The sequence below is a fragment of the Athene noctua genome, chromosome 2, assembly GCF_965140245.1.
Source record: "Athene noctua chromosome 2, bAthNoc1.hap1.1, whole genome shotgun sequence".
Classification (NCBI taxonomy): Eukaryota; Metazoa; Chordata; class Aves; order Strigiformes; family Strigidae; genus Athene; species Athene noctua.
This window is the reverse complement of record NC_134038.1, coordinates 117,716,327-117,732,786: the sequence shown is the minus strand read 5'-3', so window position 1 is coordinate 117,732,786 and position 16,460 is coordinate 117,716,327. Positions and strand designations below refer to the sequence as shown.

The 16,460-nt window shown below is 41.6% G+C and overlaps 1 protein-coding gene and 1 long non-coding RNA gene across 6 annotated transcripts in view; one reads left to right on the top strand and one right to left on the bottom strand.

Moving 5' to 3' along the window:
* Positions 1-4,302: 4,302 nt before the first annotated feature.
* LOC141957854 (uncharacterized) lies at positions 4,303-9,897 on the bottom strand. 2 transcript variants are annotated; one of them, XR_012633183.1, is made up of 3 exons: positions 9,776-9,897; positions 7,626-7,816; positions 4,303-4,656 (listed from the first exon to the last, which is right to left on the bottom strand). It is a non-coding gene; the product is annotated as an uncharacterized LOC141957854 (long non-coding RNA). The 2 variants fall into 2 exon arrangements; XR_012633184.1 differs by having other exon boundaries at positions 9,712-9,791.
* CCNY (cyclin Y) overlaps positions 9,346-16,460 on the top strand; it is a 136,845-nt gene continuing 129,730 nt past the window's right edge. The window contains exon 1 of one of the 4 annotated variants that reach the window (XM_074899972.1): positions 9,346-9,851. In XM_074899972.1, coding sequence (XP_074756073.1) covers positions 9,698-9,851 — 154 coding nt within the window. In that variant the 5' untranslated portion in view covers positions 9,346-9,697. The remainder of the gene's footprint in view (positions 9,852-16,460) is intronic. The other 3 variants (XM_074899973.1, XM_074899971.1, XM_074899975.1) reach the window with 3 other exon arrangements.

Genomic DNA, 16,460 nt, shown 5'->3' with positions numbered 1-16,460 from the left:
GTGAGTGAGCACTTGCAGCGAGACAGTTAACTTGCTGCTTGTGTTTCTGTTTCTTATAGTGGTTGCTTCTGGGGAGTTTTGCTCTGCAAAGCTGGTTTTGGTTCATTTTTGGCTTTTTTTTTAAAACTCAATGGGATTGTGTGTGACTAAGGGCACAGATCAAACTCGAAAGAGTCTGTGAGCACTAACACTCTAGATGAATGATAGACAATGTATTTTGCATTACTTTCATTATAATTTTGCTCCTTTTGTTGGCTAAACTGCAACCAGCAGCATAATTTATCCTGAACCTAAACACTTTGCCAACACATATTTGGTGAGAAATATTAGCCACCACCAAGACAGGTATTTTAGCTATGTAGCCAGTCCCATACCAGCTGTGAATTTGTAACATATCTCAGCCTGTACAACTGGGAAAAATATGAAACCAGTTAACAGACTCAGAGAAAATACTGTATTATCATTATGAATAAACCACCATATTTAAACACTGAGATGTATCTTCAGCAACTTTATTATGGACAAAGACAATGAAAGTTGAGGTTAGAGACTTTGTATAACTTGAATACATAAAGTCCAAGACTGGATTTAATCAGCTTTAAAGATTTACGGGGCGACTGTGAACATTTAACCTGAATTGCCTAAGCAGCCCAAAGAAAGAATTTCACTTTGTAATCTTGTACCAAATTTTGCAATTTATGCAATTCATCCATTTTTAAAAATTATTTTAACTCAGAGATTGCAGAAACAAACAAACAAACAAAAAGTCTTTTTTCATGTGCTTTCGCTATTTATTGGAAAGATCTTGCTGCTATTTTTAGAAGTTTTATAAGAAAATTTGAAGAAATCTGCTTATAGACAGATATTCTGTCCTGTATTATATAAGATACCTTTCTGCTTTTAAAAATGAATTTGAGGAATTTGAGGAGGCCTGTCTTCTCAGTTTGGAGCCAAGCATATCTAGGAGGGCTGCAATTTATAGTCATATGTTGTAATATGCTTTTATGTTATTTATTAGAACTTAATTGTGAAAATAAGTTCCTGGAATGTAAAAAAGTCTCTAAATCTTTTCCAGTTAAGTAGCTTCAAAATAAAGGGACACTCATCACCAAATCAGTATTTTTAAAGTGTCACACTCATGAGCACAACAAAATTATGCTACAGTAAACTTCATGATGTAGTAAACTGGGCTTAAGAAAATACCTGTTCTAATGCACATATTTCATTTCCTGTAGCACACCCCAAGGGGTGTTTTATGAGTGACAGAGGTCTATGAGCAGAGGACACCTTGGTAAAGTGTTAGCTGAAGACTTCCAGCGGTGAAGGGCAGCATTAACTTAGAAGGAAAACCAGCAAGCTAGTTCTTTATCTGAGATAAAAATGTTTTTGTTAATTATATTATCTTTAATTTGAAGTATAATGCAAATTGACTAGATTCTTCCCAAACTTAGCCAGTAGTTTTCTATAGAAATTACTGTGCTGAGTTCCCTGTTTAACCACACATTGCTAGATGCAATGGCAGGTCACGAGGCCTTCTGGCTGGCCCGCTGCTAAAATTCCAGAGCTGCCACAAGGACTGCAGGATAGTGAAAATATATAATAGTTTCCTCATTAAGAGTTTAAAAAAGATTCCATGATTTTTGTTTTTATTAAAAAGTAGCCTTAAATGGGTCATTTTGTATTTTGATTATTTAGAATAATTGCACAATAATATTAATGTATTTTTATTACTTGTGCTTCTTGGTTTTATTTTCATGTTTGCTAGGACACCCTATTCTTTATTTTACCATATGTTCCTGCTTCTTTATTTGCCTTAGTTCTTGTCACTTTTAACTGTGTGAAATGGATTCACAGACATCCAGTGGGAAGTGTTTGTAGGTCAGTGACTAATTTTCCCAGGCCCATTTTGCAGACTCCGGTGATTTATACCAACTCTATTTATAGAGAAAAGATGACTTTTTTAACCTATGAACTTACTATTCTCATGCTGGCATTTCCTCTATCAGCTGATGTATCTGCTTGTTGAATGACGATGACAGCAAAGTTAATAAGCTACCGAAGTAGCAAAATGCATTACAAGGTACAAGAATTTTTCACATTTAATGACAGGTACTGGCACTGTCTGCATCAAGCAATGTAAGTGTGCACATCAGAAGTACCATGATAGGATAGCGTATCTATGATTACAGAGTAATCTAGCCATTTTATATATTTGTTCCCCTTTCCTGTAATACATGAACAACTTGCTGTTTTAACGATTCTAGTCTTTAAAATACTCTTTTATACAGAGAGATTTTATTATTCCCATTTCATTGAAAGGATCTGAGAAACAGGGATGAAGGGATTTTCAGAAGTCTTGCAGAGTCTGGTGGTACAGAAAACTGAGTTTTGGTTCCTTGACTGTGTGCAAATCAGTGGGTGGTTATTCTCAAAAATAAAGCAAGCAGTACTACTATCTCTGTGATTACATAGCTTAAAATATAGTAAATGAGAGAGCAGAAAGAGTTCAAGCTTTCCTTACAGATCACTTACAATGAAGGCTGACTGATAGCAACTGAAGTAAAAAAAGCAAGCTTTGCTGGGTTCAAGGAGAAAGCTTTCTCTTTCTCTTTTTGCTAAAGTAAAGGAAACTGATTCTAATAGTCATGCTAGCTTTTGCCATATTTGAGGGGAAATTTTATTTAAGTGTTCACATGGGAGCCTCAGTTTTAATTCTGTAGGCTTGTTTATGTCCTGGGTACTTTTTCATTGAGAGGGAAAGGACTTGGGAAATCATGAAAAGAGGTTAATGTTTCCATTACTTTTGTAGGCCAGCCTTTCTACTCAAAGGACATTGATAGCAATGTTCATTGATAGTGGACAGAATTCACTGTTCAAAGAAAAAGTAAAGAAAAATGTTTGCCCATTTAGGTGCATAGTTTTCAATCTTACATGATTTTTCAAAAGGAGAGGGTACTGCCTAATACCATAGAGGACCCAAGGAAGTGGAACAAAATCTTTAAGAAGTACGCACTCAAAATTATGTATCTGCTGTTCATTTGGTTAAGTGCGATAATTAATTTTGGTTCTTTACCTCTAAGACCCATATTTCCCTTTTCTGTGTTCTCCAGGCATATACACAGGGGATTTGTCTTGAGAAGGGTGATTTTTGGCCTCTCTGCAATTTTAAATGAGTTCCTACAGCCATTTACAATTGTAGTACCTTGCTAGAAATCAGCAAGTTTCATGCCTGGACACTTCTCTATTGCAAACGGACACTGCAAGAGCTTTAATTTTCATACTGAGAATTTCCTCACTTTTTCATTTCACCTCTTGATTTGAAAATTAACTGAGGAAAGTCTATTTTCACTCAGTATAGATGTTAATACTTTGCAGAGCTTTACTTGGTTTGAGAATGTGTTTCACAGAAACAGTTCTTCAGGTGAATCTGTACAGTTCAGCATATTTAGCTCGATTCCCTGTCTCTGAAACCTTTAACTTTTTTTCAAACCTATTCTTCAAACAAAGACCTATATTCCAGTTAAAAAGGCCTACAGGGAGCTGTAGGCTAGAGTAATAAACTTCCCTGATGATGCTCTTCATGCAGAGGGCTCAGCCTAAGCAAACGTATGTACAGACACATGCTTTTCTGGTGACCCATGTTTCTGATTACTTGAATCCTTTGCATATTAACCTGTATTAGCTCATATTACAGGACTTGTAAGCTCATACTACACATAAATGTCTCTAACTGTGAGCTGCTAGGACTGATACTCAACATTTCTAGGTATTGAGAGTTGGATAGAAGTGGATTATTTTATTTTCTTAAGATGAATTTGAGAGAAAACAGTTCTGTCTGAACATGCCATCCCAAATTGCTGGGTCTGGTTCAGATCCCATTCTTGGTGGAATTTAGGACTAGCTTCACTGAGACTGAAGAAGTTATATTTGCCCAGACTTGTATGAAATCAGAACAGATGAATAGATATATTTTTATAGAATGGAATCTTTCACAAGCAGAAAGGACTAAAGCACAGTAGGCTCCTATTTATACTTCATATAGACTCTCTAGCTGACAGCGTGCTTTGTGGCAGCACTGCCTGTTTTTACACATCGTTTTGTTTAGTTAGGCTTTTCTCTACAAGGGCTTTTATTGTTCAGGAGAGGGCACTCCCACCTTTGCTCACAGTCATCAAGCCATACTATTGGGTAGTTATTGCTCTTTATGTGCCAAGATCTCAGACCAAGAAAAAGCAGCCAATCCTGACACAGGAAGACACACACTGGCACAAAAAACCTAACTAGGAAGACAATGAAGAGAGAAAAACACAGAGAGAGACTGTATGGGATTGTGCTTTATTTGCCTAGGACAGTAGCATCAGGGGCAATGTTGTTTTTCTCCAGTAGCTTTCCAATGTAGTTGCTCCATTCACTGATGAATTAAGAGTATGTGAAACTGTGCCAAAGTTAATCCGATCAAATTTCACCCAGCTGGTTAAACCCAATTGCCTGTGCCTTCCTTCACAATGCAAGAGCATCCATGGTACGATTTGCTAAAGCCACTCCTCCCCTCCCAATTCTCATTGCAGATCTGTGCTGTGAGGGTGATCTTCCCTTGTATGCACAATGTGTGGGTTTCTGGCTGCTTCCAAGTGCAGATCTTATCTTGGTCCATCCCTGAAGAAATAAAATAATAAAAAAAGTTATATATTTTAATATTCCAGCATAGTTGTTCTTGAAGTGCTTCACTTAAAACAGTGAACAGTCTTTCCCTAGCTGAGGGAAACTGCCTCTTTCTGCAGTGATTTCAAGCTGGGGAATATATGGAAATAATAAAAAATATAATATACACTTATCTGGGCTATGTACGTTTAGGGAAGTATCTGGTGTATCATGCTCATTCATGAATCACCTATTTCCTCCTGTATAGTAAATGAAAATAGGTAGAACTCTCTAGTTGCCATGTACTTCAGAGCAGGACCTTGACTTTATGCTCTGAATTACTGCTGAGAATAGTATCTCTTTATTGTCTAGCATGAGATTAATATCCTAATTTATGGACTAAAGTTAAATACATGAACTAGGTAGCCCAAATTTCTTCCTTTATGTTCAAAAGAAATCTTGATTTACTCTTTACATGTTTCTCTCTGATTCAAAGAAGGTACTTGATTTTAAGAAGCAAGAGTGCCATTCACCAAAGGACTAACTTCACTGATACCATCTGAGTAGTTTTAAGCTAGGTAACACTAAGCAGTAACTTCCATCACTTACATACTTTTCGTTAGGTCTTGATGTCTTTCTTGTGAATAGGAGCTGCAGCTATCTGCTAAGTACCACAGAAACCTCAAAATATCTCTGATGACAGCACAGTGGTTGGGGTAGGCACAGAGAAGTCTACAGACAACTCGTGACAAGGCTGAAAGGATGCTTTTTGGCAAGCACTGGATTTCTCTCTCCAAGAAACAGAAGACTGCCTTAATCCTAGAGGAATCAATACCTTAAGAGAAGGGGAAATCTACCAAAGGACTAGTCCATTCAGATCCATAGGGGTGGGAATCTAAGACATGATCCATGAATGCAGTCTCCTGAGGAGCACAGTGAAAGGGGCTGGGTCAGAATCAGGTCTGATGCATTCTGAACTTGGAAAGTCTTTCACTGCTACTGAATTTAGGCTTGTAACAATAAACATAAGTATTAACAAACAGAATTATCAGAGATATAATAATTAACATTCCTCAGGTGTGTTCATCACTGCAGTTTTAGCTGATTTGGAATTTAATATACAGTCAAAAGAAATTTAGCTATTGGGGTATGATTCTATGATAGCTATTAGGGTAGTTTAGGGTATGATTCACTTGACCAGCCAGATCACTTCCGACATAGGAATGTTCGTTTTAAGCTTTTGCTTAAACTCCATACACGATTAGCTCTGTGACAAATTTGATGATATGGCATTTTAGAGCAAATTGCTAGTAGGACTCTTTTTAAACATTAGATGGCGGTGTGGGGAAGGTATTGTGTGACACAAATTTCTCAGACTATTTGAAATATGAGCAGAATCAAAAGATCTGGTTGTCACCAATCAATTATCCTAATTTTTATTTTTTTTTTTTAAACCGTGCTTCCCATATTGTTTCGTTTGCAAGCAGAAAGTAGTTTTGGATTAAATAATATTTATCACTTTCAGATACTCAAAACAGATAAAAATCTTATCTAAGCAAAACATTGACCTACATCTGCTGCTTTGAAACACATTTTTCGACAATGTTCCATGAAGATTTCAAGCACAAACTTTAATGGGTCACATCATTAATATTTAACATATTAAAATTCATTGTCTTACGTACAGTGGAGATATTAAAGATTTAAAAATATCTTTGTGCATGAACAAGCCCTTTGTAAACACAGGTACCTCAGCGCTGACCAATCCTGAAAGTTTTGGCATTAGTTTAAGGAGATTTATGGTGCTCCTCAGTTGATGCATGAAGTTCCTCGGGAGGGCAAATTCATTAAAAATACACAGTCTTAAACCTTGAGAATAGAATGGTCTCTAATCCAAGAAAGACAACAAGATCTTCCTTTGACATACAAGACATCTAAGCATGTCAGTAAGGTACAGTGAACTGTTCTTGCTTTCCTGTACCGATATTTATCAAATAATACAGTTACATTTACATCATACACTTGATATGGCTGAAATAATCATAATTGAAAACCAAATATACTTTCCTGACATATATTTCACCTACATACTTTCCTCAGCTCTTAGATACCAGCAGGAGACCATTACCCTAGAGAAGGTTTCCTTTTCTTTGACTTTAAATATGTATTGTAGCACCTTTGTCATTATAATGTACTTCAGCGAGCTCTCAGGGTGAAAGAAGGAGGAATAAAGGTCTATGAAAAATTCAGAACAAAAGACTACAAGTAAGAAAATAGGCAGCTACATAATGATTACATGGTTGCAACTGATGATCAGAAGTTTTAAATACTTTATATTGAAAAACATTTTAAATGTTTACTTTTTGAATATTAGTTTTAATTATAGACCAAAGTTTAAATCATTCATTTTTAATTAAGAAAATGTGTTGTCTTAAGCTTTGTTTATCCACCAAGAGAAGCAGACTTTGCAATTATCCCATCTCCATCATTATGTCATTGCCTGTTTTGCTTCAGAGCTTAGAAAAATTGTGGCATGAGTATAAATTGCAAGATCTGACTATGGATTTGCTACAATAGATTTAGAGCTGTTAAAAAGTTTCTAAATAATTAGGAGTTATGAAATGTTTGCTGCATGCCTGAAAACTCTAGTGGGATTGGTACAGCAAGGTAAGGCAACACAATCCTTCCCAGTTAGTATTACCCATGCACGTACTTAAAAGACAATGGCACTGGTGCCCTAGTAGTCATCATGCTGGGAGACTACAGGTCAAAAAGGCCATAAATGGGTAAGTGTCCCTGATTCTTACAGGAAGGTAGAATTTAACGGGCAGGTCAGGGAGCCACAACAGGCAGGTAAACAGGTAATTATTCCACGGAGGTGTCTCTATCTCTGCTGAGGTCCTCCTGTGAGATGTGGTAAGTGAGGCATTTCAGTAACATTTCATCATTCTACTGTATATATACCAAGATGATTTGATTCTTACAAAATTGTGTTTGAAATTTTCTGATTGCCGCTCACGCCCATTTGAGATTTAATCAACCCTGCTGACAAGAGCCGAGTTTATGTCCAGGCCTGGTCTGAGCTGAAGAGTGGCTCCAAGCAGGCTGAGCTGACAGCTGAAGAGCCGCGTGTGCTTGAAGGGAGGAGCCCCAGGTACCTGCAGCAAGCAATGACCTAGATGGTAGTGGAAAGCACTTAGTTAGCATGACACCCTGCAAGATAACATTTCTAAACCAGAGCACCAGCAAATACTTAATTTCCTTTTGTTTGGATGCAAACTACTGAAGACACTAATGCATAGAAGATGCTAAACCTGTTCTTACTCATCTTGAGTTACTCAAACACAAAAGGACAATGTAACTCCCAAACGCTGCCTATCCGTGCTTGGGGGATATCACAAAATCAGTTACAGAAAGCATCCTGAAGAGGTTTTTTAAAAAAAGCATTCTTTTGCTTTCTTCTTGTTTCTTTGTACCTCACTAGGGTCCATTTGCATCAAATAAACATTCAAAGATAGTTGAAAATTAAAAGTTAATTTTTCTTTGCAATATGTGATTTGAAAAAATTGTAGGATGAAAACTTGGAAGTCTTTCATGTAATCATCTGACTTGAGCACATTTTGTGAAAACATCCGATATCATGAGATGCCTGGTAGAATACCAAGTAATGGTTCCCTGGACACGGGGCTGTAAGTCAAAGCATTTTTTATAAACACACAAATGTGTTTTTTCTGTTATTGAATTATCAGTGTAACCATTCAACTGCCATGACTCAGCCCTCCAGCAGTCATGAGGTTTGCTGAGATTACACAGATTTTAAACATGAAAAAAAAAAAAACCCACCCTAACGAAGAGCACGTACAATCCCCATCTTCAGCATTACACGGATACTGAAACCGTGGATTTTGACTGGGAAAGCTCTGAACACAGGGCAAAACGGTATGCAGGGGCACGTTACACACCCTCCTTCCTCTGTGGCCAGTTATCTTTGACACCGTCAGTCTAACGGAGCTCTTGATAACAAGTTCTCAAAGAATTCGTACACTAAAAAAAAAAGCTAAGGAAGGTGGGTGCCCATTTCCCGCTGGCGGGTGCCCGCAGCCCCCTCAGCTCCATCAGAGGCGGCACCGCGAGGGCGCCGGCCGCCGCGCCGGGCTCCCACGGGGGCGACGTGCCGTGGAGCTGCCCACGGGGGTTTCCCGAGGCACGTTTTCCCCCCGGCGCCGGCAGCACGGCGGCGGCATCCAGTGCGGCTCCCGGCCCTGCGCCTCGCCCCGCTCTGAGGGGGCAGCGCCCCGCCGGACAGCAACAGCCGCAGCCGCCAGCCCCCTGCAGCCCACATCGCGTAGAAGCCCGCCTCTAGGGGCGGAGGGGGCTGGGGACGCTCCAAGCGGCAGCGCGGGCCGCGGCCCCCTCAGCGCCGCGGGCGGCCCAAGGCCCGGCGCGCCGGCGGCCGCCTCCGAGGGCGGACTCCGCCACCCGCGCCGCGGGCTGCCGGGCGGGGGGGCGCCTGTGTCTGTGTGTCCCCCTCGGCCGGGCGCGGGCACGGTTGCGGCCGCCGCTCTCGCCGCCCGCCCGGCGGGAGGCGTTACCGCCCGCTTGAACCGGAACCGGTTAGCGGGGGCCGCCCGGGGCTGCTGCGGCAGCCGCTGCCGCGGAGGCTGCGGCGCTGCCGCCTGGGCGGGCGGGGGGTGGGTGCGTGCGTGGAGCGGGCCCGGCGGCTGCGCGGGGGCGGGGGAGGAGCGCGGCGGCCCCGCCGCCGGCGATGGGGCTGTGCCTCGGCGGGCCCGGCGCTGCCTGCCCGCGGAGGAGGGCTTAGCTGCCGCAGCCCACGCCGGCGGGCCGCGCTCCGGGGCCGCCTCCGCGGATGAACCGCCGCGGGGATCCGCCGGCGAGTGCAGCCGCAGGGCGCCGCAGCCGCCGCCGCCTCTTCCCCCGCCGCTCCCCCTCGTCTCCGCCGCTGCCCATGGCTTCCCGCCGCCCCTGCTGACCGGCCGCCCCGCGTCTGCTCCCGAGCCGGGCCGGGCCGGGCCGGGGCCGGGGCCGGGCCGAGAAGATGGGGAACACCACCTCCTGCTGCGTCTCCTCCAGCCCCAAGCTGCGCAGGAATGCCCACTCCCGCCTGGAGTCCTACCGCCCCGAGGCCGAGCTGAGCCGGGAGGACACGGGCTGCAACCTGCAGCACATCAGCGACCGGGAGAACATCGACGGTGAGGGCGGCCGGGGGAGCCCTCGCTTCCCTTCCCCTCCCCTCCCTTCCTCCCTCTCCTCCCCGCCCTGCGGCGGGGCCACCGCTCTGCCCCGGGCGGCTCCCCGCGCGGGTGGGGCCGCGCCGGCCGGTCCCGGGCGCTGGGCCCGCCGCCCTGACACCGTTCCCCTCCGTGCCGCCACGGCCCCCGGTGTTGGTCCCTGTGCCCGCCCTTGGGGGGGCCCGCGGGGGCTGTCGCGGTGCATCCGCGCGGGATTTCGCCCCCAGAGCCGCGCGTGTCCCCGGGAGAGGTGCGCGGGACCCTTCCACCCCCCGCCGCAGCCTCTGGCAAGGGAAGTGCAGCCTTCTGGTCCCGGGTCCGCGCTGCCGAGACCCTGCTCCCTGCCGGGCGGCGTGAGATGGCGTTATTGACGCTGACCCACGCCGCGGAGGCCCGGCTGGCTCGGTCACCGGTGGGTGTCAGGGTTCGGCCGTGGCCCCGGGCCGCGCAGGGCCGGGCCCCGCCGGCGCGGGTCACCTGCCGGGGCCCTGCCGGGGTCAGAACGTAAAGGACAAACCCAGCCGGCAGCGAAGGCGGGAGAAATGTTTCCCATGACAACCTTCTCTTCCAGTGACTTTTTCTTCCCCCGTTACTGTCGTGATGAGGCACTGCTCTCTGAAATCACGAATACCTCCTTTCCCTCACTTTCTCTGCAGTGGTACTCGAAAAAGCCCTATTCCCGTTGGTTTAGCAGTGACTGGATGTGCTGCTGTGTTGGGTGACCTGAATCATTTTACAGATACGGTTTAATTTATACATGTAACTTAGTTTTTGATTAGCTGAAAGTATTTAGTCCTAAAACTTTACTTGGTAAAAGGTCAGCTATCTCATGGATTAGTTCACATGAACTGCCTTTGGTAGAAAGCCAGAAAGAGGGACTTTGGTGCACTTCAATTTGCCTTCCACATTCTTTTCATAGCTTATTCGGTTGTGATTTCATGACAAAGTTTCATGGTAAGTCAGTTCTTGACACTGGCAAAGTTATGAGGCCCATAGAAGCAGGTTCCTTTTCTGGTTAAGATTATTACTTCCAGTGAGATACATTCTGGAAATATGAATGCTTTTTAGCTGTCTTTGTTACATGCAGCTGAAAAATTGAGAGTGTAACAGAATCAGTAGGTGGAAAAAAAATACAGAATGGTCTGGTCTGAGAAAGTCAGGGAGATGAAAGAACCAATTGTTGGTTATGAATGATTAATTCTTCCAACACAAGTGTTGTCTGGCATAGCAGCATGCAGCTTTCTCTGATGGTACAGATTTCTCCATCTATACCAACACAGTCTGCAGTCAAGTTTTTGTCTAGAGATGTGTGGGGTTTTTGCCTTGTTCTTGATGTGGGTTTTTTTTCTGGATGGGAAGAATGGCATAGGTGGAAATAGTAAGTGCATGTGCACTTGTTAAAATGTGGATGTAATGCAGATAAATTCCTGCATCTTAGTAGTTACTTGCAAACAGAAAAATCTTTATTGGTTGGTTGTTTCATTTGTTGGGTCAAGGCACACGTGTGCTCTGTCTCTCTCCTCCTTTTAACTGCTGCATGTTTCAAGCCTATAGTTGTAACCTGTTGGTAGAACACAGAATGTATGGTTTGTGTTATTTGTTTTTAAATTTTGCTGGTTTTGTTCTGGGGCTATTGTCAGTGCAATGTCACATTTTCAAATGGGCAAACTGTCTTTAATTCTGAAAAAGAGCAAACAATTTTAGGTTTCCTTTATGTGCGTTACTGTAGTCTCATCCCTTTTTATGGGTAGAGTCCGAGAAGTAAGTTTTCACTGGGGAGACTGATGGACAATAAATGTCTGTACACACAAAACAACTGTGGAGGTACTTTGGCTAAAAAAGCTTTTTGAAGTGTGGTTTGTTGCAGGTCTGTTACCCTGGAGTCATATTCACCGAAGGTCCTTTGGTCAAAGATGGTAGACTGATTACTAAATGTAATAAAATGATACTGTGTTTCTGAAATTTTATTTCCTGTTAGACTAGCTATTACATGTTTGTTGTTAGATTGTTTGAAGTTGTATGGCATACAGATGTTTACAGATGAGACTCTGGGTTGGGGTTAAAAAGCTTCACAACAGACAACTCTAATGGTATTTTTATTGTTTTACAATGGTGGTCTTTACAATGAAAGAACAATAATCTGGTTATCTGTGTTGTGAAGAGAAAATGCTGGATGTTGATTCCTTAGTGTTCCTGCAAGTCATAAAGTATTTCCAAGAGTTTCTTAAACTGGTAGTGTTGCCAAATTTACTTTTTTTTTTTTAAAAAAAAAAAAAAAAAGTGATGACAAAGACTGATGCACTGAAAGGAAACTTTTTTGACACTTCAAATTTATGTTTCTCACTGTTCTTCTAGTGAGAGACCTTCCATCCGGCTCAGTACGTGTGCCTGTGACACGGTCTAAAATTGCAAATTCGTGTCCTTAGCAAGTGTTTACCTTGTGAGTGGTACTTACAAATCATGACGTGGAGTGTCTGAGTTAATATGTTTCATGTGGAAGTTGCTTTCATGCTCATATTCATGGAAATTCATGAAACACTTTGTATTTTTGGAGTGGGTAAAACTTCTCGAATGAAACAAGAATTTATAGAACCTTTAAACCAGCCTGAGCTGATACAGCTTTTAGGAGATGAGTGGTTTTCACTGTTACAGGCCCTGTTTCTGGCAGTAGAAGAAGGAAAAAAGGAGGGATGTCAAACCTTCAAGAGTGATTTAAATGGAAGTTTTCGTACTAGTGGGACTATTTGAAGTTTGCCAGTCTTATATACTTCAGAAGGAAGTATTTGTCAAATCTGCCTTCAAGATCGTGCCCTTGAATTGTCTCCTGTAATTTAAGTATAATTCCTGGTCCAGTAGCGTTTTTTCAGAGCGTGATTGGAGGAATTCTGCTTCAGTAGAAATGGGTTTCCTAACAAGATTTTAACCTCTACATCACTGATACCTTGTCAGAAAAATCTCAGTTTCTGTAATCTTTCACAACTGTTTATGAAGTGGTATCTGAAAGAGAAGGGAGTTTTGAAAGAGATCTGATTAGGAGGAATTTATCAAATTACTTTAGAGAATGATGATGGGGAATTTCTCCCCCCCTCAGTTTTTAAGAAGTTAATAGTCTTCTATAAAAATTCACAAATGTGCAAAATTGCCTCTCTGAATATTGTGCAGCCACCAGAATACTTTTTTTTTTTTAGTTTTTCTTTTACAGGCTCATGATAATGAAGAACACCTAACAGTTTTTTGCTTCTGTCTTTTTTTGAGAAAGAGCAAGAGGATAATTGTTATGTACAGAGGTACTGTCTGGTTTTCATGATTTATTGCTAAGGGGGAGCTTCAGCATTTGTCAGTACTTCACATTAAAAAATTTCCTTCAAGAAAATTACAGCATTGGATTCAAGACTTGTAGATTCCTAGCTCTATCTGTTTGCCATCAAGATTTTTTTTTTCTACAGCAGTATTAATGACAGCAATAAGTAAAAATGGTAGAAACCTTAATGTATCAGAATCTGTATCTTGTTTGAATATAAACATTTGTCTGTGCAGGCCATGTAAGCATCATGGTGTATGCATTGTTTAAATCCTGGCTAGCTCGGTTGACCATAGCCTAGACTCTGCTTATTTTTTACATCAGCAGGTCACATTGACCCACTGTTGGTTTAACTTGTGAAAAAGCAGTGTGAGCTGTTGTGCTCAAATGTGGTTTCTCTGCTTGCAGCATAATTTCTGGAGTAAGCTTTACAAGTATGGAGATATAGGGAGGGGGCAAAACGTATGTCTTACCACCAATATGATGGCATGAAACAAAGCTGATACCCTGTAATGAAATTGGCCAAAAGGTTGTTCTTGAAATAGAGTCTAGATGAAGAATTCCTAAGCTATTTGAAGAAAAGACAATTCTTCCCCAATCTCATCCTTCCCTCCCTCTTCCCCCCCCCTGCAAAAATCAGATTTTTTTGCCCCCCTCTTTGTAAGCTCCTGCTAATGTCTCTAGGTCATTTTTCTTTGCTAGCTCAGATAATGTCATCCTGCGCAACTGTACATCACTGATAAACCTCTTCAGTCCTTTTCATAATGGACCAATCATGTTAATTTTTTACTGCATAATGCACAGGCTCCTAGAAATGGACTGCTTTTTAAAAGCCATTTATTTGTTAATTTACTTTTTTTTTCTCCACCTTGAAAATGGCATATGGGAGTCTCTGAAATTAGATTAGTTAGTATTTGTGTATGTCTGCCTACTGTGTTTTATAAGCAGTATGTGATTTTAGCAAAATACAGGAAAAGTTTTAAAATGTCTGCCCCATATACCAAATGAAATTTTGCTGAAAGGGAATACTGTTGTTTTCAAGAGCTAGGGCATGATGGGTTGCACATTGTGAAGGAACTGACCTACATTCACAGAAGTCAAGATAGATATAAGCACTTCAGAAGCAAATTAAAGATCTAGTATGTTGCACACATTCCTGCTAACACCTGGATTGTAAAAGGACAGCCCTTCTTTATAAAAGAAGTTGTTTGGTTTACAGAAAAGTCTTTCAAAAGTTTTCTTCTTCCCTTAGCTAGAATTCGTGCACAGACGTGACCTGTATGCTTTTCAGTGCTGTTGTTTGTATTACCTACCTGAGCATTTGTCAGAGGTCATGTATCAAAGTACCATTGCAAGCTAGTGCATCAGAAAATTAAGAATAGAGCCTGCTGTGGCCTGCATCACTGAACTTAGTCCTATACTGCATGCTGATAGTGATGTATACCTCACAGCTTTTTTTTTTTCTCCTGCTGTCAGCTTCATCTGTTTATTTTGTGCTATGTCCTGCTTCTCTAAGGGGCACCATCATGTTGTACAAAGCCATCCTAAAACCTCACTCTCACATTGTTCACATCAAATCACTAAATTTACATCCTTTATGAAGGATGTAAATTTAGCTGTGGAAGCTTTCAGGTGCACACATGTGAACTCTAATCATAGTTGAACTTAGTTATAATGAACTTTATTAGTGCACTGCCATCTGATTAAGATTTTCTGTGAAATTAAGTTAAACAAGATGAACAGTCGTGGCTGGGTAAATTGGTATTGAAGCAGAATGACAAAGGCCTCTGAAAACGGAAGGATGACTGTATTTTGAGGTAGGTTTTCTTCCATAGATTTTTACGTGTAGTAAGGATAATGTATTTAAAAGGAATGAAAATCTCTCCACTGTGTGATCAGAGCTGTTTCACCTAGTTTTATGTGCTTTCTGAAGGTTTTTCAGACTTTCATAGTATGTTTACTGCGTCTTCAGGCCTTGCTCAAGGTCAGATAGATGGTACAAAAAGCAGTCCTGAAGTTTGGCACCTACATAGTGTGACACCATTTTCTGAAACATGTGAGATGCTGTCTGCTGCACACAGCAACTTACTGTCACTGTGAATGCCTTTTTCTTAGCTGCTCTCTGTAATATATCACAAGGTTGGAAGGGGAGTAAGTGAGCAGTGCCTAGTGCTACCTAATGCTGTCTTTGTCCTGCCAGCCAGCTGCAGATCAGACATAATCTAAATACCTTCCTTATTTAATATCTTGGCAAGAATATGAAATACACTGTACAAACTGAAAAAAACCCCAATGTATAGTCTTTCTCTGAGCTTTCTATGTAGAAATGAATAGGCATTACTTTTGCTTCTTTTCCTTTCAACGTGGATAACTAGAGCTTTTAAAATCTAGTAATTTTCTATGTGCATTCTGACACATGGAGTGATCTCTTTTACTTCATCCCGCAGAATTTTTCATATATGTGCCATACATCTCTGAAATGTATGTGAAGATCTAGTAAATGTTACAAACTTTTTAATTAGCAATTTGTTATTTAGATAAAATACTCCTAGCAGTATGCTTAGGTGGTGCCTTTGCTGGAGTAGTTACCACTTCTTCTGTATCTTCTGTATAAGTTTTTACAATCTGTTTTACAATTCTCTTTTTACAATCCAACTTTAAAAGGCAATTTTCTAGAGTTGCTGAAATGGACTGTTGGGATTTTCATGTTTCCCTAGCTAAAAATTTTTGAAGAAGTTGACTGAAACTCAGAGAAGGTTTTGTTGACCTCAACTTAAACTACTTCTGTTGCCGGTTGTGTGGACCCCGTATGTTATCATAACCCATCCATCCAGTTCAGTTTGAGCATCAGCAACTCTTGAGCTTCTTCTGGGAGGGCTAGCTTAAATTTAGGAGTGCTCATTAGCCTGAACTGGATGGAGAAAGGACTTGGAAGCAGCAGCATTGTCCTGAAGACTGGTAGTCCTTAGCTAGTATAGCAGCTGGCCAAGGAGCTGTGATTGGCATTAATAGGAAATTACTAGTGAAAGCTGGTTGGAGAATTTGCATGAAACCCTTCTCCCACTCTACCTCCCTCCCTCCCTCCCTTTATTTGTTTGTTTCCTTCCTTGTCATGCTTATAACATTTTGGACCTGCAAACTCTTAAAGGATTTATTAAACCAACTATCATTCAGTCAAGATAAGTTTTTCAAATCAGCAAGATTGTGTATTTCCATTAACTGTTGTTATTTATGTCTCTATTTCTTTGCAAAATACTTCTATTTCTATC